At 41.2% G+C, this 26,747-nt stretch overlaps 1 protein-coding gene across 4 annotated transcripts in view; it reads left to right on the forward strand.

Annotated features, from left to right (window-relative positions):
* Nucleotides 1–26,747, forward strand: part of LOC142391664 (uncharacterized) — a 66,928-nt gene continuing 40,181 nt past the window's right edge. For all 4 annotated transcript variants that reach the window (XR_012770596.1, XM_075477627.1, XM_075477628.1 and 1 more), the window contains exon 1: nucleotides 1–260. Coding sequence is in view for 3 of the 4 variants with exons in the window: in XM_075477627.1 (XP_075333742.1) it covers nucleotides 170–260 (91 nt within the window). In the remaining variant the exon portion in view is untranslated. The remainder of the gene's footprint in view (nucleotides 261–26,747) is intronic.

Raw genomic sequence — 26,747 nt, forward strand, 5'->3', positions numbered from 1 at the left:
GACGGGAGGCGGGTGCAGAAGCGCTCCCGGGAGGGTATTTTCTGTCTGTCGCTGCCGCGTCTGTCAGCTGGTGATGAGAAAAACTCGTGCTCACAACATCTGAAGGAATTCTTTTTTCTTTTTTTCCCACATTTTTGATTTCTCATAATAATAAATAACCAGCACGAGGATGGGTCGACCCGACAGGTGGGCGATATTGGGCTGGCAGACCTGCGCCGTCATGCTGCTGGTGGCCTCACAGACAACATCACAGCGCATAGGTAAAGTATTACTAATTATTTTAATCCTCTACGCTAATTAAACACATTTGACGTTTACTCTGAAAGGAAATGTTACAGTTAGACATGATTAAAAAGCGCAGAACACGCAAAAAGAAGAAGAAGAAGAAGAAGAAACTCCAGGAACGGCGTGCTTTCTGTTTTTAACGTCCCTTTCTTTATTGAAAACATGAATGCTGACTTTATCGTTCTCCCCTGATGCAGACACGCGAGCTCCAAGCGTGGGGCTTCATGCTGGAATGAGGGTGGGGTTGACATTCACTAAATGACTTGGGTTATTGGGAACAATGAGCAGTTCATCATGGCCTCGGCTGCCAGAGACATCCTCCATTTCTCTGTGTTTGGGTTGCACAAGTAGGTTTCAAGTCTAAATGGTGTGATCTGTTTCACTGTTTAGTGAATCAGTTTGAACTGCTGATAGATGAACATTCGTTTCAGTGCATCTTTAAGCTTCTGACTTTAGCATCACTTAGTACACGGGTGGGTGATGAGTACACATGGCTCAGAGGAATAAAGGGCCCCTCATGAAGCCTGCTTAAGTTTGTTTGGTTTTGCTCACTTTGTTTTTCTCTTTGTGGATTGACACCATAAATTAAACTGAATTAAACTTTAAAATTCTCCTTGTAGCTATTTCACATTTCTATGTGTTAAGTTTAGTTATTTATGTGGATGTTTAAGAACTTTTCAGAGCTCTTTGTTGTTGTTCGTGCTTGGCTGTTTTGCTTCTCTTGCAGGTTATTAAATCTACTTGTTGTTGTTTTACTTTCCTTTTTGGTCATTTCCTACTTCCCTTCAGTTATTGTGGGTGTTTAAAAAAAAAAACAACTAACATATTTGGTCAGTTTGTGATAAATTAGCATTTCCCCTCGGTCATTTTCCATGTCTTGATGCCTTTTTTTTTTTAACTTTGTGTGTCGTTGTGGTTATTTTCAGCCACTTCGTCATCGTTTTCCCGCCTTTGTAGTTTTTTTGTGTCAGGAATTATGTTGTGTTTCATTGTGGTACTTTAGCCTCTCCTTCTGATCATTTTGCCTCGCTTTGTGGTCATTTGATCTTGTTTTTCTGTAGTTATTTGGGCTCTCCATCACCTTTTTGTCACTTTATGGGAAATTTGAAGATTATTTTGCTCATTTTGTGTCATTTTGTCATAATTTTGTCTCACTTTTTGGTAAATTTGCATCTCTTTGTGGTCAATTTTTTTTTCCCCTCACTATTCCTCTTTTTTTTTTTTTTTGGTAAGTTGCACCTTTTTTTTTAATGATTCTACATGAGAAGAAATGTTATCCATCCCCTCTAACTGAAGCTCTGCCGGAGGGATCCCGTCAGCTCTCAGGCTCCTGAGTCTGTGTGTGTTTGCACTAATCCGCTGTGGTTCTGTACGTGTGTGTGTGCTTGTGTTTCACTCCAATTCAACTTCTAACAGCTCATTGCTTCTTTAAGGGTGATATTTGGATAAGGATTAGTTATAGGTTTAAGGGTCCATGCAGAGAGGGATGCTACTTGTCCTTATGCTGCACAGTCTGGTGTATGTACTGTATGTGTGTGTGTGCATGCTTGTGATTTGACCTTTGTTCAGATTTCCCCCTCTTCAGGGCTCGTCAGTCCCTCCCAGCAAAACAGATCGTCTTCATCACCAATTTTACCTGGCACACTGACACGGGCTCCGCACAAAACACACAAGCAAACACACAAGCATTATGCTGACATTTAGGCATGCCCACACAGTCATGTAGAGACACAGTATTGAATATACAGAAACGTCTCTCAAGAATGCCGGCTTGGTCGCTGAGTGTGAAGTGTTGAAATGTTCTCCTGTTGAACTTGCTGTGTTGGGGGGGGGAAATCCTCCAAAAACTGCAGATTTCTGCCGTCAGCATGCTGGAGTTTTTTTTTACACTTTTATTTAAAAAAGAAAGATCAGTGAGGTGTTTCGCGTGTTATTTAGTCCCATTCGTCTTGTTCACACTGTCCATAGATTACAGGTGAGATCTGCGGGCAGCCCAGCCCGGCACCAGTACCCTCGTCTTCCTTGGCCGTGCCTTTGTAAAGTGTGGTTTTGCTTTGTGCTCTTGAAGGCAGCACGTCTTGCTCTAAAATCTCACTGATACTGCATTAACGCTACCTTCATCGAAGTGGAAATGAGCGTTTGCCAAGAGCACCGATACAACCCCAGAGCCTGTCGTTGGACTGTTTGCTCCAGATAACAGTGGGGAGGGTCGATTTTATCTTTAGTCTGGAATACATGGTGTCCATTTCTTCCAACAAAGATCTTTAGTACTGAATGACGGTTCTTTCTGTAGTGCTGAAGGATCGGAGATCGCACCCTTGGTCTTTTGTTCACAGAAACTCCTTCAGGGTTGATCTTTTAATGAGATTCTGCACCGTAGTGGAGGAGAATAATGGAAAATCCCTTCCAGTCTTTTTTTTTTTTTTTTTTTAATAGTTCGATGATCTTCTCACACGTTTGTTGACAGACAATCATCTTCTTATTTATTTTCCTCAGCGACTAAAACTTTCTATGTATGCTGTTCTAGTTCAAAATCATGTTTCCAATCACCAGTTGACATCACCTGTTTGGAAAAAAGTGTTGTTTTATTTTTATTTTTTTTAAACCTTATTTTTAATTGGTGAATATATATATAAAAGAGGAAAGGGGGGGCAGAGAGATAAACTTAGCAAAGTAAATACAAGAACATGATGAACATTAACACAGATCAATCTCACAGGACTCTTTTGCACGCTCCTGTCCATGTCAGTTCAGGTCATACCTTTTCAGATCAGATTTGGTCAGTCTGGCTTGTGGGGCTCTCATTGTGGGTGCCGATGGGTACTTTTGGGTTATCAATTACCATTATAAACGTTCATAAAAATGCATGCGAGTTACATACAAATCCATTTGTTAGGGCCCTCACGTTGTGAAAGACCACTTCTAACCTAGTTTGTGAATTTTTCCATACAGCGGTTCAGGGAAAGGGCTTATTTTTTTCTATATCATGCATTTCTTGATCTTTTCCCCATCCATTCCATCTCTGCTGGTGTTTCTTTTGTTTCCCTTCTTAAAGGGATAGTTCGCCTCTTTTGACATGAAGCTGTATGACATCCCATACTAGCAATATTATTTATGAACATTGACTTACCCCCCGCTGCGTCCTGTGAGCCGAGTTCCAGCCGAGTTTTGGCGTTGACGTAAGTAGTCCGGCTAGTTGGCTGGGGCTTAAAAAATAAAGCGTCTATATCTTAAAGCCCAATATTCATGATCATTATTTTATCATTATTATTGTTGATGATGTAAAAGACAAAATATCCTTGGATCGTACTGTCCGCTTTAAAACGGAGGTCAAAGTGAATGAAAGAATCTCTGCTTTTTTTGATCTTGGGACTTAAGAGGCTTTCCGGTTGTTGGGAGTGTGAATCTACCAAACCGGCCAACTACAAACCTCTTTTTCAAACATTAAGCCTCACAAACTGGCACTTTGACTTATCTTTACCAGTCACGAGGGATTTAATTTACATCCTCTTTGTTTTTGCTTTTTTGCATTATGCTTATCTTACATCTACAGAATGTAATGCAAGGCCAGCAGCAGATGTCCCTCCTGGGTGGCCGAAGGGCCTCTTCCCTGTTATGCACGATTCTATTTCTCATCAAGCAAACAACAAGTGGCGGTCGTAAAAAAAAAAAAAACTCACTCTCTGCTCTGCACAAAATGAGTGGCTGTGGATTTAACTGTGCGGTGTACATTCGTGATGCAAAGAAAACACGGGGGAGCTTAGATTGGGATAATTAGAGCTGAGGCAAGGAGTTTATTTCTTGTGATTGCAGCAGCCTGTCTGAACACGTGGCCCATTTCACCTGCCAGGAATGTCTGTGTTGTACATTGTAGGGAAATTATCGGATGATATTTATAGCCTTGAGCTCATTAAAATAAAAAAAAAACTCACACAAAGAAAATAACAATTAACGTTGTAGTTCGTGAAAGTTTAATGCTTTTGTTGTTTTTTAACTGCAGGCTGAATTGAAGCTCCTCCAGAGAGATATTGGGGAAGCATTACATTTGTTACCTTGTCATAAAAACCACACATGACTTAAAAGATTTGTATTGATGCAGTCTCCATGTCGTTATTGGCAAATTTAATCTTACAAGGAAAAAGCCCAATATGATGTGTCAGGATACGCTTACTGGCACTCAACACTGTTTACAGATGTACTGAGACTAGATAATCTTTGATGACACACCTAATTTCATGTATGGCAGCAAATCTTTCCCTAAAGCAGATACTGATAACACAAGCTTCATCGTGATCGGGTGGAGAGAAACCCAGTGCTGGTGTCTTGGAATGTGATTTCTGAAAACGCACCTTCGCCTCTAATGACGGAGTTGATCTGATCTCTGCTGCTGAGTATTGATGAAGAATCCCCGTTTGGGTTTGGGTGGAAAACATGTCTGGCTCAGCTGCTTTAGATGTCATCTATCATATTATTTTAATGATGCGTTTCCACCCCTACCTCTCTGCATTGCGCTTCACCTTTACACATACGTAATTGAACAAATCAGCTGCATCTTACTTAAAGCTGCCGTCGGCAACTTTGTTGGTGTGAACTCACGTGCACAACCTCGTCCACAGAGGGGGAGGGACCTGAAAGTTGTATCAGTTCGAATTTTCCGACTTTAGACTCGAAATTTTGAGAACCTGCCGACGGCAGCTTTAAAGCTGCAGTCTGCAACTCTTTTTCAAGCATAATGCCTGGAACTGTCCGGGGATTCTGAAAGTAGTACATTAAATACCCCAATACAAAAAAAAAGAGTTCTCTAGGTCCCCTATGTGTCCCGCTAGGTCCCTCCAAAGCCAGCAGGTTTGGAGGGACCGGACCGGTAAAAGGTAACCAATCAGGTTACGAGCTGGGCTCTGCTGCCTGTCAATCACCGATTGTGCACGTGCGATACAAGGTAGGCTCGTCCCCACGCTTATTTATCTAGACTATTGAACTTCATTACGGGCTAGTCTACTTACTGTGTCTTCCATGATCGCAAATGACAGGTGAGTTGATGAATGAGGAGTCGTGTAAGCGCATCTGGCGTGCACGTCTACGTGCACGAGTTCTCGTGTTTTGAAGGGGCGGGACAGGAAGTTGAATAACTTTTTATTTTTCGGTTAAAAAATAAGCATTTCTTGCATTTTGCGACTACGGAGGTCACCGTTTTCAACTTCAAGCGTTCTGATAGATCATGTAAACTCTTAAAATGCCAAAAAGTAGGACTTTACGTATGACAACAACAAATCCTGCAGACTGCAGCTTTAAGCCCTCTGCTGGGAGATCTGTATCTTGACTTTATCATCATACAGCTCGACTTGATGAATTGTGTTTTCATATCGTTTATTTTTTTTAATTTCTGATTTGTCATGAACTGAATTGTCGTGACTTATCTGATATGGTCATTAAACCTTGCCGTTTTGACTCTTCTTAGCTTTGCTTGCTTTGGTTTTTCTTTCTTTCTTTTTTTTTTTTAACTCATTGAACCAATTTATTCAGACTTTTCTTGTAGGGATTTACTTCATGTATCCCAAACTGAGAAATAATTACCTTCTCACACCCTGATTTTGATTTTACAATGTTTTACCTTGACTTTTTATAACTTAACCTCTAGTTTCAATGATTTATCTTGACTTGCCTCATTCTGATCTTGATTTGTTGTAATTTATCTGGACTTCCTTACTTTATTTTGGACTCATCTCACCCAAATCTTTCATCTTTCAATGTGGGCGGCCGTGGCTCAGTGGTTAAAGTCAGTCGTCCAATAACCGGAAGGTTGGTGGTTTGATTCCCACTCTCGCCACTCAAAAAAGATTGGTGGAACTGATAGCTGGAGGGGTGTCAGTCCTCTTCCTTGTCAAGGCCGAGGTGCCCTTGAGCAAGGCACCGTACCCCCATGCTCCCCGGGCGCTGAATGGCTGCCCACCGCTCCAGGTTGGCATCTGTCTCTGAGTGTGTGACCCTGTGCATGTGTGTGTCAACAGGTGCCAACCTGGATGGGTCAAAAGCAGAGGACAAATTTCGTGTGAATGCATGACCAATAAATCAGATCTTAATCTTAATCACGATTTATCCTGACTCACCTTTAATTATTTGAATTGTAATCTTGATTTTTTTTTTTTTTTAATTATTTTTAGTATTATCATACTTTTTTTATTTTTGTAACTTATCTGGACTTTTCAGGATTTTTTTTTTTTCAACTTCTACAAACACCTAATCTTGATTTTATAATGACTGAAGTTGAGTCATTTCCCAATCTTTTTTGACTTTTTATGAATGGATTTACTTCATGTAGTTTAACTTCATGAAATAATTGCCTTATGCCTTATATCCTAATCTTGATTTATCTTATTGAACTTGACTTTTCTAAACCTAATCTTTATTCATTAGGATTAACCCTCAGTTGTCACTAACTCATCTCATCTTAATTTATATTTATCAAAACATATCCAGACTTGTGATTCTCACCATGATTACTTATTTAATTGTATTTAAAGCCGTTGCAGCAGACCTGATAAAGCCTCAACTTTAAATGAAAAGTGTTATGGAAACATCTCTTTTTTCTGCTCTTGGGAGCATCAGGGAGTCTGAAGTCCCCAGCAAGTGTAAAACACCCCCAAAATACAACCCGTTATTTTTTTTTGTTTCCCTTTCTTTGAAAGTTCCTCATTTAACGTGTCAATCCGAATTTCATTTCAAAAGTACATCAGGCCTCCCAAGTTTCCCAAGCCTCAGAGAATATAAGCCCCCAGTGGATAAACTATATTTGAGGGTAAGGTTCCAGCAAGAGTTTGCTAAAAACTCTCTATGTGCAGCAACCGGTATTCACTTTTCAGACTGTTTAACGAATTTGTTCGTACTCTCAGTGCCTGAAATTTTAGATCAGGGAAATATAACTGCATGAGAAATATAATTTGTCCTGGATTATTTATTTCTAGTTAAGCGGTTACGTTTAGTTTGGACAACCTGCAGCTGTGTGGATAAGGTGGGTTTTCAACACCACACCGGTCTTCTCCTCACACCGAACGCTGTGTACTGCCCTGTGTGATAACATACGTATTGTATTACATTCGTTTTTGAAAAAGCCGTAGGTCTCCTCGTAAAATTGTTTAAGGATGTTAATAAACATCATTATAAAGTGATATATTTTATAAAATGTAAATAATGATACACATGCATTACCACAGGTTACGTGGTGTCCAGCTTAATCCGCCACAGTTGATCACATAGCATTGTTTAGTAGCATCTGCTGCAGCTACACTGCAGTACAGTAACTATGGATGTCTTCTTATAGAGCTCTCCTTAGCCAACGTACAGAAACTAAGCCCTCACTGACATCCTGTCCTGCTCCTTGACTCCAGCTGAGACTGATACGATTCCAGAGAGAGATTCCAGAGAGAGATTCCAGAGAGAGATTCCAGAGAGAGATTCCAGAGAGAGTCCTTTTCTGTTCGGAAACTTTCGGAACGGACGGGGTTGGGCACCTGCTAAGACTCCACCACGAAAAACAGACCGGTAACAAAGAGGTGTCAGAACGGGCTGAGACAGACAGGCACTGTGCTTAAACCAACTGGTAGTGCTGGGCGGTATGACCAAAAATACCTATCACAGTATTTTTTCACGGTTTCACGGTATATCACGGTATTTTTTTTCATGCATAATTAGGTGTTCACAGCATTTTCTACAGATTGAGAACAGAATTACTGCAGTAGATTAATTTAGGATGGTCTATTTTACCGTCATAGAACAACGCCCCACAAAATGATGCTGTTTACAAAGAAGTGCTACTCATGATTCTAATGAAGTGAGGAATCGGAATGCAAACACAATTGCTGTCAAAATACAGAACTTTTACTGTGCAAATTTCAAACATCTTTTATGAAAATCAATACAAAAAAGTAGTGCAACTTGCAATAATTATACTTTTGCATCAATATGAGGTCGTAGGCAGTCCCTCTAGCAAACGCGTCTTGAAGTGACATTTGGTTCGACTTTTCTTTTGCTTTCCCCGTGTTACCTGCTGATGTGGCGGGTGCTGACCTTAACTTCATGCATTCTTGATATTCTAAGGTGATGGAGCAAATTGCTCGTGTTGCCACCTCCAGCGACAACTGTAGCCCGACAACACTTGCATAAAATGGTTGTTTGGGCGATGTCGGATTTTTTTAAACGAAAAAACTTCCAAACTACAGACACGGCTCCTTTTTTTTGGCACAAGTTCTTCTGTGTCAGCATGTTCTACTAGTTCTGCAGCTTCGATTTCGGAACTTTCCATGTCTATCCTATCCACCTTCGCATAACGCAAGTGCTTATTACCACAGCCCTTTTACAGATAGCCGTTCCACTTCCTATTTGCCCCATTATAAAAAAATTGGCTGCAGTTCAGTTGATTTTGTCTGGGGGCGCTGGCGAGCGAGTGCAGAATGACCATTGGCCATAGGGCTGGCGCTAATAACTCAAAAAATGTCCCCGCTAGCGGCTGAAACCTGAAAATAATACTGTGATTTCTGACAGAGGGATGTGGATTTATATCGAAAGTACAATAACCTGGGAGTTATAGCTTTCTGTTTTCTTACAGGTCTGGCATTTGCGAGTCAGTCTCCGGTAGCATCTAGCTAACGGAATCTGAAGAACGCACGGCTGATTACGACCGGCTGCTTTACGGCACTTGTCCACTGTGCCAGAGTGCTAACCTGGTGCTGCTAACAACAACCAAAGCTAAACCAGAGGCTAGTCAGAGAGTATGTAAAAGGGCTGTGCTGAAATCTGTAACTATTTGAGCTAACACCTCTCTACTAGCTCAGCGCTAGGACTGACCATGCCGTAAAGTGATGCCACATACGTGACCTCACTCGGGATGCAATACTGACAATAAATGTGTATTTTAAACAAATCTAGTGAGTCTAAAAAATCAAAATAAGTGCCGTTTGTAAGGATAATTTATCCTGCCTTTAGGAAAATTAAAATAAAAAAATATTAAAAATTATATCAAAAGCAATGGCTGCATCTAAGGTGGATTTCATAGTATCACCATAGAGTTCGGCGTGCTCTGCACTGCTTCGTTGGCGCCCCTAGAGTGCAGTACCACCCGGAAAAAGCCGCCAGCTTTCCCTCTCCTCATAATAGGAACTCTCTGTTATTACCACCTCACACCCATAGACAGTAAACATACGTGTTTAGAAGCGCAACACTGAAAAGGGTCCCGTCTCAAACAATGTCGCGCGACGCAGCGTTCCCCCCGTTGTGTAATTAAATACAACAGTATGGCGGTATATTAAAAATTCATATAACGAAATTATAAACCGGTATTCGGTGTGAACCGGTATACCGCCCAGCACTACCAACTGGTATTTTGACCCGAAACCTGTCTCATACATTTCAATGAGACCTCATTGAGAAAATTTTGTCCAATTGTTAAAAAAGAGCGTAATATGACACCATTTAAATCAACAGCACAACAAACTGCAGTCTCCATGTTGTCATCTACAGTTGAGTCCACATCTCTTAAGAACAGTTTTAACATCTTTTATGAAGACTTATAAACTCATAGGAATCTCATAAATGTTCAATGTATTGTCTTTTGATTTATCCAGATTTGTTTTGACTCATATGTATGTTACATAAGTACATTTATTTTAATCCAAGATAACCAGGCTGGTGGTTGGTGAGGAGAGAGCAGATAAACATCGTTTTTATTTTTACTGAAGAATGCATTACTTATGATTACTTACAGTAACAGGAAATCATTTTGGCTCCCCCCTACAGTGGTGGGATGTAACACAAATCTGTGTGAGCCCTGCACATGCACAACCATACACACGATTTTTTTTTTCATGTTGAAGAGGCCGCAAAAATCAATAGCCTACAAAGTACGCCTTGGGGTCCACCTTATCTGATGTATTTACCCCCTTAAAATTCTGACATTATTTAGGGAGCACTGCAATCAAAAAATTCCCATCAACGATGTGGACAGCCTGAAGTTACATGCTCTGCTGACTGCTAATGGCATCATGTGAATCTCCCAGGGCCGAGCTAGTGTATGCATCAGGTGGCAAGAACATTAGCTGTTACCATGTCGACCGTAAACTCTCGAGGCAGATTGATCGGCCCACATTTTACTTTGCCCTAGGTGACCTTGCTGTGAGGTGACCATGCCACCCATTTTGTTTTTAGGAGAAATTGTTTATTCTTTGGAAGAATCACTGTAGCCAGTATCATGTGTGAATGGGTTCATTTTGCAGCAGCATGGTGACCTTTCCTACTGTGTGTGTGATCTTGTAGATTTACAAGATCACACACACAAAAATATAGCAATAACCACAAATTCACTGGTTTTAGATTAAACTTAAAGGGATACAAGGTAGTTTAGCGGCAGTATAGCGATCTCTATTGGTCAAACTGAAATTCTACACTGTCGTAAAAATGCCCACCTGTACACACCCACTAACTAAACATCGTGGCGAATGCTGCCATTGTGTTATTTAGTCAGTGCAGTTAGGTCATCTGATTCACAAGTGTAGACTGCCCACGTAAGATACTATAATCAGAGATTTTCTGAAGAGAGAACTCAAGATAATATGCTATAATACTGTTGCTGGAGGAAGTGGCCGGGGACAGGGACGTCTGGGTTTCTCTGCTCAGGCTGCTGTCCCCGCGACCCGATCCCCGGACAAGCGGAAGATAATGGATGTATGGATGGACTGTTGCTGATCTTGAATGGGATTCTTCCCTCATCATGGTGTATTCGTGGAGTGATTCATTTGTATTAGCAGACACTTACAAAAATTACATCTTAGACAGATGTGCGCAGGCACTACCAACATACACGCCGCAATAAACGCAGAGTAGACAACAATTCTTGTTCGGATCAAAACGCTATTCTTATTCTAATCAGGTCGGTCCGTGTATTTCTGAAGCTAGGCTACGTCTCGAACTCAGGAGGAATTAGAGCACCGTCATCACCTGTCTCTTCACGATCTAAAACGCAGATCACTATGGTAGATGAACAAGATCACGCTTGGAGAAATTTCACAAAGATGGGAAGTGCCAACATCGAACGTTTCATATTCAGTCTGTGAAAGGCAGAATATGAAACGCTTGGTGTTGGCTCTTCAACGCAAGCGAACACATAGCTGCAACTACAGCTAGCATACAGTACCTAGCTAATGCCGTAAACACAAACGACTCTTCTCACGCATCACGACACTTCAGAAGCGGGTCGCTCCTGCCGAAGTTACATATGGGATTTTCAGCATACAGACCCCTGTTGGGAGCGAGACAGGCTTCATTCGCTTACCTTTGACTTGTTTAACCTTTGTTAAACTCCTGAAGGCTATAATTTTAGGTGAAAATGCTACCTAGTACTCCTTTAAAGTAAATCATGAAAATACACCATATACATAGACAAAAATTGTTTTTTCATTTTATTGATGTTATTTATTGAATTTGAATCATGGTATTACTGTGAAATTCTTCTATCACTTGTTTCTTGAGGTCCTGTCTTGGCGATGTGCTTATGTGCATTTTTCATAGAAGTAGATTATTCCATTTTTGTAAATATCAGCTTTGCTGTCCGCAGCTGATATCCACTCATCCACAGCCTTGGTGAAATCCTACTCAGTGTATACTGTTTTATAAAAAATAAAAACAACCCTGTAAAAAGGGAAGAATAACTTTCTTATTCTAATTTTTATGTTATTTTTATGTTTTGTTTATTGAGGTCTTGTCTTTACGATGTAGGTTTCTTGAGATTATTCCATTTTTCTAATTATCAGCTTTGCTGTCCGCAGCTGATATCCACTCATCCTCAGCTTTGGTGAAATCATACTGTTTTATAAAAAAAATCCTGTAAAAAGCAAAGAATAACTTTCTTATTCTTATCTTTCTTTTATGTTTTGTTTCTTGAGGTCTTGTCTTGACGATGTGCTTATGTGCATTTTTCATAGAAGTAAATTATTCCATTTTTGTAAATGTCAGCTTTGCTGTCTTCAATGATATCCAATGATCATCAGCCATGATGATCTTTTCTTCCTTAAGCACATACGTATAAAAGTGGTCAACGTAAGCTCAAGTTTATGTGACAAATCACGGAGGCCAGGCGACACGTCTGGTCTCCACTGTTCACACGAATACTGATGTCTTCACTTGGTGTCACAGGCACTCTTAAGGTTGTCAGGTAAGCTGTCCGTGGCAGATAGAGTTATCAGATCAGGGGAGATGAAAAAGTTTTCCTTCATTAGTTCCGAGTCGCATGCGTTGCACTGGTCCTTGTAGTGATCATCCCTCACTGCGTTGGCAAAAAGAGAAGCAGTGGTGTCGTTGTTACCTGCAGCTGACAGGAAATAGACATTACCCAGGCTTGTGATGTTGCTTTCAGTGGAGCGACACTGGTTACATCCGTTTACTTTGTTGACACGAAGCCTTGACATAACTCCGTGTTCGTTCAACCAGGGCATTAAATGTACCAAAAAATCTGCAATGTCATTTGCCTCCTCCAGTAGTAGTAATGGTATCACAGCACTTAACTCCCCCAAAACCGGCAAGATCTCTTTAGGAGAGAAACATGTTCCTGGGTTGTGAAGGGCTCTTAAAAATAGGTCTCCTCTGTGGAAACCTCTGTGTGGCTCCGACAGAGTTTCGTCTTTACAATGTTCAGATTTAGAACACCCTGTAGTGTTTCATTCATCCAACAGTTATTAAATGATTTGGAGAACTTCCATAACCGCATGTCCGGATTGACAACTGGACCTGTTGTGGTGTCCTCTGTATCGTTGTCAGAATCTGTGCTAAAATCTGGTGTGACAGCAACTATTCCCACCATATCTGGAGGACTTTCCTCCTCTGGAAAGTATGGTTTTAGGAGTTTCCTCACAGCCTTAGTGACCAAGGCTCCTGCAAGGAACCCCAGAGTAAAAAATGGCATCTTCCTTTGAGAATATCAACAATTTAAGCGTAAAATAAACTGTGTTCTTTGTCTGGGAGATTGAACCAGACCTCAACCCGATGGAACACCTTTGGGGTGAATTACAGCGGACACTGCGAGCTACGCCTTCTCGTCCAACTCTGACCTCACAAATGCGCTTCTGGAAGAATGGTCAAAAACTCCCATAAACACACTCCAAAACCTTGTGGAAAGCAAGCCCAGAATGGTTGAAGCTGTTATAGCTGCAAAGGGTGGGCCGACATATTAAACCCCATGGATTAAGAATGGGATGTTACTTAAGTTCATATGCGTGTAAAGGCACATGAGCGAATACTTTTGGCAATATAGTGTATGTTGTAAGTTAGCACTCTGGTCTGAGAACAGTTCTTATGTTCTCCATAGCCTCGAGGACATTAATTCAATGGAGTTCACTCCCATTTTTATGTGTAATTACCGCTTTTATCCCATGTGCATCTCAAATTTTGCTGTGGAGATGCGCGGACTTGCTGACTGAAGCAAGTGAAACATCAAAGTCTCTTAATGGCAGCTGTGGGTGTTTTCTACCCGCTGCATGCACTTAAAGTGTTACAGCAAAGGTGTGATCTCATGCTGAGGCACAAGAGGATGTTTTGCTTCCAGTCTTCTCTGGTTCCTATCTGATGAGAATCCATTGGAGCTGGCCAGTCGGGATGGATTGTGCTCGTGGGGAATGCTTTGTTTTGGCAGCTGCAGCTTTGTTGGCTTTGAGGTGGTGATGATGGTGGCTGTGGTTGCTTTTCCCACCTGTTTCACATTTGAAGATCTAATCGGAAGTAATCCATAAATGAAAAACAGGTCAGGGTTCAATTATGCTTAATTTCCAGTTTTAGGGACTTCTAGTCAATTCTTGACAAAGATACAGGTCTGTGTTGCTGCAAGTGTGTCCAGAACAGTCCAGAACACTACAGAACACTACAGAACAGTCCAGAACACTACAGAACAGTCCAGAACACTACAGAACACTACAGAACAGTCCAGAACAGTCCAGAGCACTACAGAACACTACAGAACAGTCCAGAACACTACAGAACAGTCCAGAACAGTCCAGAACACTACAGAACACTACAGAACAGTCCAGAACACTACAGAACAGTCCAGGGGCCTCATGTACAAAGACTTGTGTGGATTTCCTACTGAAACATGGCGTACGCTCAAACCCAAATGACCTCGGATGTACGAATCTGTGCGCATGCATCAATCCAAGCACATTTCGTTTGTACATCCCAATCAACGTGGAATTGAGCGCACATGTCGGAGCACCCGACTCCTCCCTGTCCACGCCCCTACTTAAATACACAAATCATATTTAAATGAGCCCTGCACCTGCGATTCCCCTCTGTGTACAGTCAGAAAATAAAGAAAAAACAATGAATAAGACGGGAAAAAAAGAAGAACTATTTAATATTATGGCAAACAGGGACAAAAATTAGTAAACCACCATAACTGAGAACTAAACTTGCCAAACATTTGGTAATTGTGCTTGAAAAGGGACTCAATTGTTGAATTGGATGACACCAAAACCATCAACAAATGAACGGCACACTGTACCAGTTTAGGATTTTAAAAAGTGTTAAAAACAATGCAAGTGAAAGCAGGTTGTCAAATGTCTTCAGCAGCTTCTTAAAGGATAAGACCGTTTTTTTGACATTGGGCCCTTGATTTCACATTATAACATGATGTTCTACTCACCCCTGCTTGTTGTTGGTCATTTGGAGCTGTTCCAAAGATATTCGAGAGGCGTCTGGCTGCTCTCTTGAGATATCGGCCATGAAACGGTTTCCTATGGGCAAGCTTATACAGGCACAAACTATGCTGTTTATAATTTATTAATTACTGTACACTAGCACTGATAACGTGGAGGTGCGTCGCTTACTTAAAAAAATCCGGGTTACTGTAATTTTGAATTTTTGTCGTAAAGTGGGTGTTACTGACGTCATCATCGTGCTACTGCCACAGGCAGCCCACAGACCTGCTGCCTATTTATTAATTCGGCTAAAATTCAAAATTAGTAACCCGGATTTTTTTTAAGTAAGCGACGCACCTCCACGTTATCAGTGCTAATATACAGTAATTAATAAATTATAAACAGCATAGTTTGTGCCTGTATAAACTTGCCCATAGGAAACCGTTTCATGGCCGAATATCTCAAGAGAGCAGCCGGACGCCTCTCGAATATCTTTGGAACAGCTCCAAATTACCAATGTAGCAGTCACAGTGCCGTGTGGATTAAGAGTTTTTCAAACTTTGACAAAACCAACATTCCTGTGGGGGATGTTTACGTATGTGGATATAAACCAGATCTTCATTTTCTTTCCACAAAGGAAAAAGAGACAGAAACTGCCTAATTTACAACACCCTTAAGAGCTTTTGGGGAGTCGAACTCACTCTTGGAAAAGTGGGGCACTTACTATCTTATCTAGACCATAACTCGAAAGTTGACACTTTAACAGATCAGACCGACCAGATGGCTACACACGAACTGAGAAGACTCACTTTTAGTCGAATCTTAAAACTATATTAAATGTGTTTGATGACCGTGTACAATTTCTTTCAGGTTTCCAGCTTGATCACAAGACGCATATAGAGACAATTTGTACGATTCTGGCTTAAATATTGACAAAGAACTGATTTTGGTGGAAAACGCCCAACCTGCCTGATGGAACCACATTGCCCCCTAGTGGTCTGCAGTGTTGATTAGTTGAACATTTAAATCCCAGAGGACTCAGTAAAATGGACAATGTATATGCAACAATTTAACTTTTAACGATGTCCCTTCGGTATCTATTTGGTATTTGTTTAGTGTCCCCATTGTTAACACAGAAATTAGCATTGTGACTCACTATTCATATGTCACGATTTCATAGATATTCATCTGAATTTTGAAAGTCATAATTGTCTTTATCATGTGTGTTATTTTGATGTCGTTATATTACAAGTCTATGTTATATCTTTAATCTGCATATCTTAACAAGATGTGGTGTTTTCAGAATCAACGAGACAAATGTTCTATGAGATGGGAGTAATGGAGAAACACAGAGTTCTTTGTCTCATCCAGAAATCCCCCTATAGCACAGATCACCTTACAGAGACATGCACACAGTTCAAGCATGTCATTGGCTGAAAAAGTAGTGTAAGCCCCGCCTCCGAGAGTCAAAACCCGGTGCCCCGCGAAATACACTCTCTTGTTTTCTTGCCTTCTTGCCTCTCTCGTTTCTTGCCTCTTGTTGTTTTCCAGAAGCACGCTCTTGTTTTCAGAGGGAGAACAGGTCAGAGAAGAACAATGGAGAATTGATCAGATGAGTTGCTCAGAGAGATTTGAAGAGCACGGAAAGATGAGAGTATGAGCCGTGGAGAAGACGACGGAAGGGAGGAAGGAGAAGGACGGAGCAGGACCCAAAGAAAGAGGAGAGGATGAAGCCCTCCATGACCAAAGAAGGACCCAAAGAAAGACGAGGAAGACCCGAACAAAGAAACAGATTGAAATACTCTGAAGATGCACGTTTTACGTGTTTGTGTTCGTCCCTCGCCATCCACGTCCTTCTACGTCGCACGTCCTAACCTCCGCTGTTTCACGCCATCATCACCTTTTTCTACCAAGAAGCCAACGCCAAGCAACCTTTTATTAATCTTCTGTGAACTTAAGTTCACTTCATCAGAGAAAGCAGCAACGGACCAACTCTGACACAACGATGGATTTGATCATCCCACAGTAAAGCCCTCGACATCATCGTCCCCGTTTCCCTGTGAAGAGAAGCAACTGAGAAGCTAAAAAGGTCAGCCACCACAGCCAGGAAGGCCCAGAGAGCGGAAGAGAAGTCCCCTCGGACCCCGCGTGGCCGCTACCATGGTCCGAACCGACTGAACAGAACTTCAGCACAGTAAGACCGACCCGTTTTCACCTTAAAGTGGGTTTGATGGATGTCTCGAGGCTTTCACAGAATGATAAATTAATCCGAAATGTCAGTATTTAGATTCAAATAGTCAGCCAACCCAAACTATTTGAATAAATCCAGTAACTCTCCATTCCCATACTTTATTTTATATTCACTAAGTGTTTTATATAATCACCCATATTCCATGCATCTCCTGTTTGTTTAAAGGTTCATGTCTAAGATCATATCATTGTAATAAACAGTTCATATATCTATATATATGTTATAATCACAGATTGTGTCGTATGCTTTCTTTACGTAATGTCTGTCCAACCAAACGAGAACTTCACGAAAGTAGCGAGATATGAGACTGATTATTAATTGAATATTAATTTAACACCAGGATCGTAAGATTTCGAACAGTTTTCCTACCTGAGTGTGACTTAAAACTAAGTCAAAACCTAGGTTGGTGGTGCCCTGAATTCGAGGTAAGGTTTATTTGAGACTGTAAGAACATCTCATAAATCCTTATATTTAATAGGTATATAAATACCCGGTAACGCTACACCAACAACAAGCAGGGGTGAGTAGAACATCATGTTATAATGTGAAATCAAGGGCCCAATGTCAAAAAACCGGTCTTATCCTTTAAGGTTTTGGGGGGTAAAGAGCTGATTCTCTGTAGCAAGAGTCAACCTGAAGCCAGCTTCCTTAGTGCACTCGAATGCTCGATCGCAGGTCATGACACCTCTAACAGAGAGGCTTCTTGTTCAGAACAGACGAGATATTAATCATGGCTCCTATTTGCTGGCTGGCTCATCTGCTCACCACCACAAAAATGGTTGGTGGCTGTGATTCTGCTGAACAGTGAAACTTTCTGTGGCGACTCTCATCATCATCTTTTGCATTCAAGCAGCATGTTTTGTACGGTCCGCCACATTTATCCTGAAAGTGATATATCGAAGAGGAATGCCCGAACTGTTAATTATATCAACCGTGGTGGCTGAAACATCCAGAGGGGTTGGCCAGCTGCCAAGACTGAGGACACAAACACGGCCCAGACACAGCATGGACGAACGCCAGTCCTCACGCTCTTGTACAGACATGCAGAAATGTATGACGCAACTCTTCTTTCGCATGGTCGATTGTAGGCCCTGTCTCCCGTCTAAACTGTCTTTGTTTGCATGTATGTAGTGGAAACCAATGTACCTCAAAGTATAATGTTTAAATACATTTTATTCAGCGTTTCACGTGATTATTGATCAAAGTTGAGTTTTTTTTTTAAGCTCTTAAAGAATATCTAGAGAATATCTTTAATTTCATATGCTTGAGTATTTTTCAATTTTAGAATTTTTCAGAAGTTAGCTTAAATGTGTGCTTCAATGATTTCCACATCCAAGTCCCGTTTTTCTTTCTAATACACGAACAAGTACGAATAAAATTTGTGATTCAGCTGCTAGTTAGCTTTTCGGTTGTGGCTAATGTTGGCGTCTCAATATCATAGAAGAGGACTCTGGAGTAAAATTCTGCCAGTTGTTTTTAGATGAATTTCAACTTCAGGGATGTTATCTTCTTCCTGTGTTCAGGTTAGGTTCTTGTGAGATGGTTCTACCCCTAAAGTATTCCCTGCTTCAGAGGGAGAATTAGGCATGTGGTGCTTAATGTCCGATGCAAGTGTGCGACAGCCACGTTAAAGGAAGCTGCGGAGAAGGACTTTCAATTAAGGGAACATTAGCTGAAGTTTGTTTGTAATCTAAGTGTTCGTCTTTCTTGTAAAACCCAAGAAAGAACAAGGATGACCACAATAATCCTGTTGTCTATCTTTGGATAAAAAAGGTCTCACATATATATGAGACTTTTAATCAGCTTGTAAACTCTGAGGTGATGGTGATGTACCACATTCATTTTAAAAAGGTCCAACTCAACAGGATTAGGTGTCATCAGTTGAATCTTTTTTTTTTCTTTTTTATAAATAAAAATATAAAAATACTGCTTGGAAACGAGGCAGCTGCACGCTCACACATTTCCAGCAGCGAGTGCGGTGACAAGATCATGCTGCAGGGGGTGACATGTGAAATGATGCAGAGCATTCCTTGCCTTTAACGACAGGTGGTAAAATTAATGGAGGAATGCAGGAGGTCAAGTGAGAGGTCTCATGAGCTTCAGGTACATTTCAGGTGTCTGATTAAAGTACTACCAAACGAAGGACCTATATAATTTAAACTAGAAGTATAAAAGTTTAAATTTGCGCGGAGGGTCAGTGTGTCTGATTCGCGCGATGACAGTAGTGAGAGATATAACTGTGTTTGAGTTTTTTTCTCTGTGTGAACTTCATGGAGAAATTAAAAAAAAAAAGAAGAGAATATTCAACGAATATACATATATTCAATTTTGAATACATTTCTTGTCCTCTAAGACTTCAACTATAATCTGAACGGCAGCAGCCAGTGATTGTTTTCATATCCTAATGCTGCAAAATAATTGCCCTGTTTGGGATCAATTCATTATTATTCTTCAAATCAACGGAATTATGGATTCCTGTGCTGATAATTCACTCTCTTAATTGATGGATTTTTGTCCATCTAATAGATAGTTAGTGTCCATCAGGTGTCGTCTCTATGTGCAACAAGACATGATGTACGCAGTATCAGTAGCTGAGGGCTTGAACACGGCAGTCTCAGAAAGGTGAGGTCAGACTAAATTGGAGCAATTAATCCTGATTACTTTCGTGAAGAACCAATGAAATAAGACGGCGAGCAGGAAAAAGGTGGAAAACTTGCTTGATGTATTTTGCTCTTGTTGCAAACCTGACTGTCTTCATGTCTTCTCCAAATATCCTCAACTACAAGAGAAGTGGATTAGTTTTTTTCTTTTTTTTTTTAGACATTGTAGTGTTCCAGCAAAAATACCACACATGGACATGGGTTTGGGAGACGTTGTGTTTCTTTGGAAGCTGCTTTCAAAACCTCTAAATTTATTATGAAGAGTGGACGCTGTTCCAGCCCTTTATCCAAGAGACTTTGCGAGTCTGGGGCTCTTAGCTGGAAGAGGCTGTGGCTCTGAGAGCCAGTGGGTGCCACAGCCTTTTTTGGGGCATTATTCTCTGCAAGAGTTGGACTTTTACGTGAACTAATGATTACAAAAAGAAAATGGAGCAAAGAATGGCAAACATCACACCAAGTTGGAACATTTTTACATACATACCTTCATATTCTCTTGGTTGACATTACTTCAACTCTGCTTAAATGGGAAGCAAATACAAGAATCTTGATTAAATACCATTGAACTCCAAAGATAAGATCGGATGTGACTCTAAAACAATTTCAGTGAGGATGAGTTTGTGTGGTTTTCCATTTTCTGACTCATTCTGTGCATCTGCGGGGTCATGAGCAGAACGTGCCCTGAAGTTCAGTGCGTGAGCTGCAGGAATTTAAACCTCAGCGCACGTCCCCTCCGGCTCCTGCTTTATAAAAATTGCTCTGACAGATGAAGTAAAGAGAGCTCACAGAGGATGGTTGTGTTGAGATGATTGTTTCACATTTGATCGTGAAACAAACTCCATAATTGCGTTTAATATTTTGCTTTCAGTCATTTATTCACAGCTGTGGTTCAACTTCTCCTTGCCTTTTTCACACTGAGAAGGCCTTCTGCAACAGAAGTCCTCCTTCAGCCTCTCCAAACAAGGAGTCAACTGTCTTCTCTTCAATCTCTCATGTGGTTTCGGGAATCTAGAACTGTCTCCCAGCCTCTTGTGTGAAAATGCCCTGCTTTTGTTCCTGCCAAAAAACCCACTTCAACATGCCTCAGGGTAAGAGGAGGATAAGTGTCATGGGTGTTGATTTCTACTGAGTTTCTGCCAAACATGCCCCAAGGAGAACTTTCTTTGAGCTTGCTGTATGGCTTTGAAGTAGCTGAGTCATCGGAAAAGTGGAAAGTACAGCAGATGCTAGTAAAATCTGTAAGGCATGCTTGTGATTTGTAATAATCAAGACGCGCATGTAAACACAGGTTTATTTCTTGGTTCACAAGTTAATTATCTTTGTAGATACCAAGAGGCAGTGTTGCTACTGTCTCTTTTGGCGTTAACAACAGCTGCCTCAGACAATGAGCCTCATGCAAGAACTGTTCGTACGCACAGATTTGTTCTTAATCGTCCGTACGAGTGGTTTAAGAGAATTTGCGCATTCGCCAATCTTTTCGTATTTTACATTTTCTTTCAGGTACGAACAGAATTTACGAGTGATCCAGACCTGTCGTAGGAGTTTCGTAAAATAGTCCGCTGTTATTCCAATCAAGTTTGCTTGACTAATGGATTGTATATTTAATTACTTTGAAGCAAACATAAATAAATATACATTATACCCCATAATGATGCTGACATTATTCTGTTTGACTTAAATTATGCACTAATTGAAGGTTAACAAGGTCAATGGGAAGCGTAACCAGCGGCTGTCTTGCTACTTTTGGATGCCTTGGTGCGTCAGGCTCTTGGAAGAGACCGTGTGGAGACAGACAAATGGCTGACATTGCGATTTAGATTTCCAAGGACTGTGCTGCTGCTAATATGCAGCTTGCTAGAGCCACGACTCCAGAGAAAAACACGCCGATCAAACCCAATTCCACCACACTTCCAGGTCCGCACCACCCAAGTACAAATTAAGAGGGACTTTCATGCCGTGGCTGGACTGCCAAACATAATTGGAGCACGAGACACATATACGCATCAAAGCCCCCGTGCTGTCGTGGAGCGCACTGAGCTGAAGGCCAGGTGGGTGTGTCTCGATACAGCGGGGGGCAAACTGCTCTACAGCCCAGAGAAGGCATGCCAGATTTGCGCAATATTGCCATGAACGAGGGTCTCCATCTGAACCAGTCCAGGCAGACCAGAAGGTGTGGTGCCAGAAGACCCCCCTCATGGACCACCCCATCAAAGAACCATCATGATGAGGCAACAACTGATTGCACGGCTTTAGTTGCAGTCATCGAGCGCCTGGCCATGGCGAGACGTTTTTTTTTTTAAGCCATTTTCATATCAAACCATTTCTTTTTTATTTCGGTGACATTGTGAACTACAGGTGACACGGTATTAACAGCACTCGTAATTGCTTCCCATTTCTTGGCTTTAGCAGGTCCCGTAATTCCACTGCTGACACTGCTAAAAATTACAGATTTTCCTTTTTGGATCTCTGAAAGCAGAACTTCAATCTCAGAGCCCGTAAACTTGTTCTTTTTGCGCCTCGATGCTGTTTTCATGACTCAACACTCAACACTTCCTGGCACAGGAGCGAGGAAGCACAGCTCCTAATATGGTATAATTTTGGGCGTGGAGTATGCAAATTTATTATCCTCGTGCACGTGCACTTAGATACGCACGAGTGGCATTCATCATTTACGCAGGTCGTTTACACACTTTTTCCGAAGTTAAGAGCGTTTGTTGAATCTGACGTGGCGTGTTTGTACGAGACCTTACGAAAAAAGTAAGAGAAATTTAGAAAATGTTCTTGCATGAGGCCCATTGTCTGCCAGTCTCACCCAGTGGTCACTTGCGGTATTGCAACGAAAAACTCCTCTGAATATCAAGAAGCTTTTTCTCCCAAATAATTCCACAACACTCTGAGTACTTTCCCACAATATATGCGTCCCCTTTTCACAGAATACGCTGAAGCTTTTATATAGCAGTTTGCAAATGTAATCTGTAGGGACGCACGAAAATATCATCCGATATCGATCTTAGGCCGACATTTCTATTCAGCTTGTTGACTGGAGTTGGCCAAATGGACAATCTAAACCGATGACAGTAACTGATGATTTCCTAATGTGGCATTGACTTTGCCCTGAAACCGATCGTATTTAGTCTGCAGCTGCAGATTCATAAAATATCCAGTGGGTGGCAGCACATTTCCATACTGATCGATTTATTTTTCGTAATAACATTACTTTGGGCCAATCAAGTACTAAAAAGTCATTGAGTAGGTAATAGTTTAATAGGTTAATGGGGTTATTTGTCGCACTAAGGACTTTCTTATGAAAAAAGTTATTTTATACATCTGTATGAAAGAATTTGTATTCATTAAAAGATGGCGTGATGGAGGGCTGAATGACTTTTTCATTCATTTTTTCATATTGCCTATATTGTTGTTTCACTGATACTTTTGACTATCGGCCCACCATTTTATAGTCCGTGCAAATGTTTCACTTTCAACATGGCAGAAGTGTGAACCCATTGGCCAGAAACGCCCAGCAGCAGTGGGTAATTAAAAGAAAAAAAAGTGTATTGTTTGAGCCGCAGTTGGAACTCCTACTCTGCCTTTACAGGATAATTGGTGCATTCAGCTTGTTGAACACAATAAAGCGTGTTTGTTAGCTTGTTGGGGACTTTTTGCAACAAAGACGAAAACTATGATTAAGTCGATAACTACGCTGTTACAGTAGCGCACTTAAACCCTTACAAGTATACCACTGACTGTTCAACAAGCTTACACTTGTAGAAAAATGATATTTTCAGCTACTTTTACCCACCACGTCTATGTTTTACACAACCACTGCACGCTTGTAAGCATATATTAATTGTTAAAGCGACAAGACACTGTGGTTGCTGCACAGTCTCCAGTGCAAACGGCAAAAATTGCACTGTTGCTCTCTCTGTTGGTTTCTGGTCACGCCTGAGGGAAGAACGAGAAATCTCAACAGAAAAGTGACCGAGGTCTAAATGACTGAATAATTAAGCCTTCAATTTTATATCTTATGTCTGAAAGGGGCTTTACTTTCTACACTTTAGCATTTAGCATTGTAGAGCCTGTGGGTGGAACCAGAAAAATAAAATAAATATATATATAACGCTATTAAACATTGAAGGGCCACACCTGGTTTGATGTAACACAGTACAGAAAAGGCCTCAGGTAATGGCAAGAAGTTTCATGCCTTATCTATCCATATTTTTATTGAGAAGCTAATAAATTCAAGTTTCATTTCAAGCATGCTTTCCGTTGTCTCTTTTTTTTTTTGTCCTTGAGCATCTAAAAGTGGCAATGTATGAAAGCTGCTTCCTTTGAAGATAAATGCAAAGCCAGTCATGCATTTGGTTTAATGTTCTGACCTAATAAAGAAGTTTAGTGGTAAACTTTTTGCCTGAAGCCAGTTATACATACAGTAACTCTTTTCTGCTGCCATCTGCTGGTCCACGGTGAGAAGTCCAGGCATCAGCAGGCGTGCAACTGAACTCGATGGATCGAAGGTTCTTAAAAGATCATCTAATTTTCCACAGATTAACTGTTTGTCTTTCAGGGCAAGTGTGACTGATGTGGGGCTTTTGCAGGGATACAATGACAACGTTTATGTGAACATGGGCAGTGAAGAGCCTTTGAGATTTCCACAGTCAGCGTCAGTGTGCATGTTCTTTCATGGGACTAGTTAACGAAAAAAAATGGGGACATTTGGTGCCTTGGTGTGTGCAGCGGCTGACAGATATGCGCCTACTTCTGCATCGGGACATAAATAAATTTACAGAGATGAATCTTTTGTAATGTTCTCTACAAATTTGGAAAAATGATAACCCCCCTCCATTCATTGATGACTCTAAAAACTGTCATTTCGTAATTACTTCAGTTATTTTTGTTGATTTGAACCTTTTGTGTCTGAAATAGAAGTGAATGGATAAAGGAAAACATTTATCTCTGTCATGGGTCACTAGTTGTGTAATAAGTTTAAACGGCTCACTAAGTACTTTCATTTGTGTCTTGCGTCAGTGTCTTTTTTTTATTTATCTCAGCAGGTAGGCCATTCCAGAACATTTTTATCTTTACAGCTCCTGCACACATTACCAACACCCTTTGCCATATTTAGCCTCTTTCATCTGTCTTCTCGTCTTGTCTTCCATCTTTTGTCTGGTAAAGAAAGATTTTATGCTCCCGCTGCAGTTTCTCAGCTTCGTGACCCCTCTGTTTAGCCAGTGTATCGTATTTCTGGCTCTCACTCATTCCCCACAGTTCACACGCTCAGAGGGGCTGTCAGCTTATCGGAAGAAACCTCATGAGGAAACGCATCTGCTTCTGCGTCAACTCCAGCTGTAGCCGTCCAAAAAAAAAAGCAGCAAAATCCTCAACGTTAAGACCAGAAGTAGCAGCTTTGTTTCGCTTTTTTTGTTTGTTTGTTTGTTTGTTTGTTTGTTGTTGTTTCCTGAGGTAGTATTTTCCTTAAGGCTAAAATTTTTCAGGGCTTGTTACGCAGCAGAATTATCAAGATATGGCACATATTCAAGCTAGTTGGGTGCCAGAAATTGTTGTAGGAGCATGAAATATGACAGGAAGAATCCTTGAATAAAGCAGCATCTAGTTGGGGCTTGTTGCAGATGTTCCGCTCCAAACTTCTCCCTTGGTATTGTTTAAATAACTGTAACTATCCCAAATCTGCTGCAGATAGACCACTCTGATACTTTTAGTACATTATGCTGATATTCACTTTATTTATATAAAGCTCTGAGTAGTTTTTAACCCATAGCGGATGATGTGATAGCAGCCAGAGGAGCTTTAACCTGCAGCTGCAGGTAACTGCACGCCCCTCTCTGTATGTGTATGGAAGCAGCAGCTGCCTTCATAAAGCTGCTCTCGCTGCGGCACAATGCCGCGGTGTGTTTACTCGCCCTGCTCGTGGACCCGTGCAGGTCGGAGCAGCTGACGGCTCATGGCGATGAAAGGTTTTTGAAACACAGAGGGAACGTTGACATGTGGAACATGAGTGCAGCATCCAATCACGTCTGAAGAATAGAGTCCAATTTAAAGTTGTCCAGATTTCTCTTTTGTTTTCTTAAAAAAAAATCTGTTGTTTTTACTGTTAGTACGAATGATTTTACAACTTAAATGTGAGGGAAAAAAAGTGTCAGATTTTCAAACATTTTGATGCATTAGTATTTATTTGTTTTTTTTAATTACCAGGTGTTCATTCTCTGCTTTTGAGGGGAACAAAAAGCAGGAACTGAATCAGACAGGAAGTAAATTAGACAGGAAGCTTGTCATTGATTTTGTTAATGAGTGCATAACTGATGAACTTCTACCTGTAAAGTTTGCATGTCTGTGCCATGTTGATGCTTATTTTTTTTTTAAGGATGAGGGTTAAAAGCTTGCACTTAGTTTCACTCAGAAGCCCCTTTCACACTGCCGAATAACCCGCGTTTAATTCGCGAATTTAGCGTGTCCGCTGTTGTGTTCACACTGCCGACCCGGGCTGCCGCGTCAACTCGACTCGCCTTTCGACCCGCGTCGGACCCTAGTCTTTTTGCCGAGCCGAGTTTGATGTGAACGCAATCGACGCGGGTCGGACGTGGGCGTGACGTGAGGAGTTTAAAAGACAGAATGGACAGCTGATTCAGAACAACAGCGACAGGTGAGGACAAGTTTTACTCTGTTTTAGCCTACATCAAGTTGGAGACATTTTTTAATATGGCCAACTGGGGAGACAAGGAGGTCCGCGAGCTCCTCAGCCTCCGAGCAGAGGACGTTATTTACCGCCACATGTCGGGGACGGTGAAAGATGGACCTCTGCTGGAAGGGCTGGCGAGAAAGATGGGAAAGCGCGGTTTCCCACGCAGCAAGACGCACCGTAAAGTAACA

This window comes from Odontesthes bonariensis, chromosome 11, assembly GCF_027942865.1.
Source record: "Odontesthes bonariensis isolate fOdoBon6 chromosome 11, fOdoBon6.hap1, whole genome shotgun sequence".
Taxonomy (NCBI): domain Eukaryota; kingdom Metazoa; phylum Chordata; class Actinopteri; order Atheriniformes; family Atherinopsidae; genus Odontesthes; species Odontesthes bonariensis.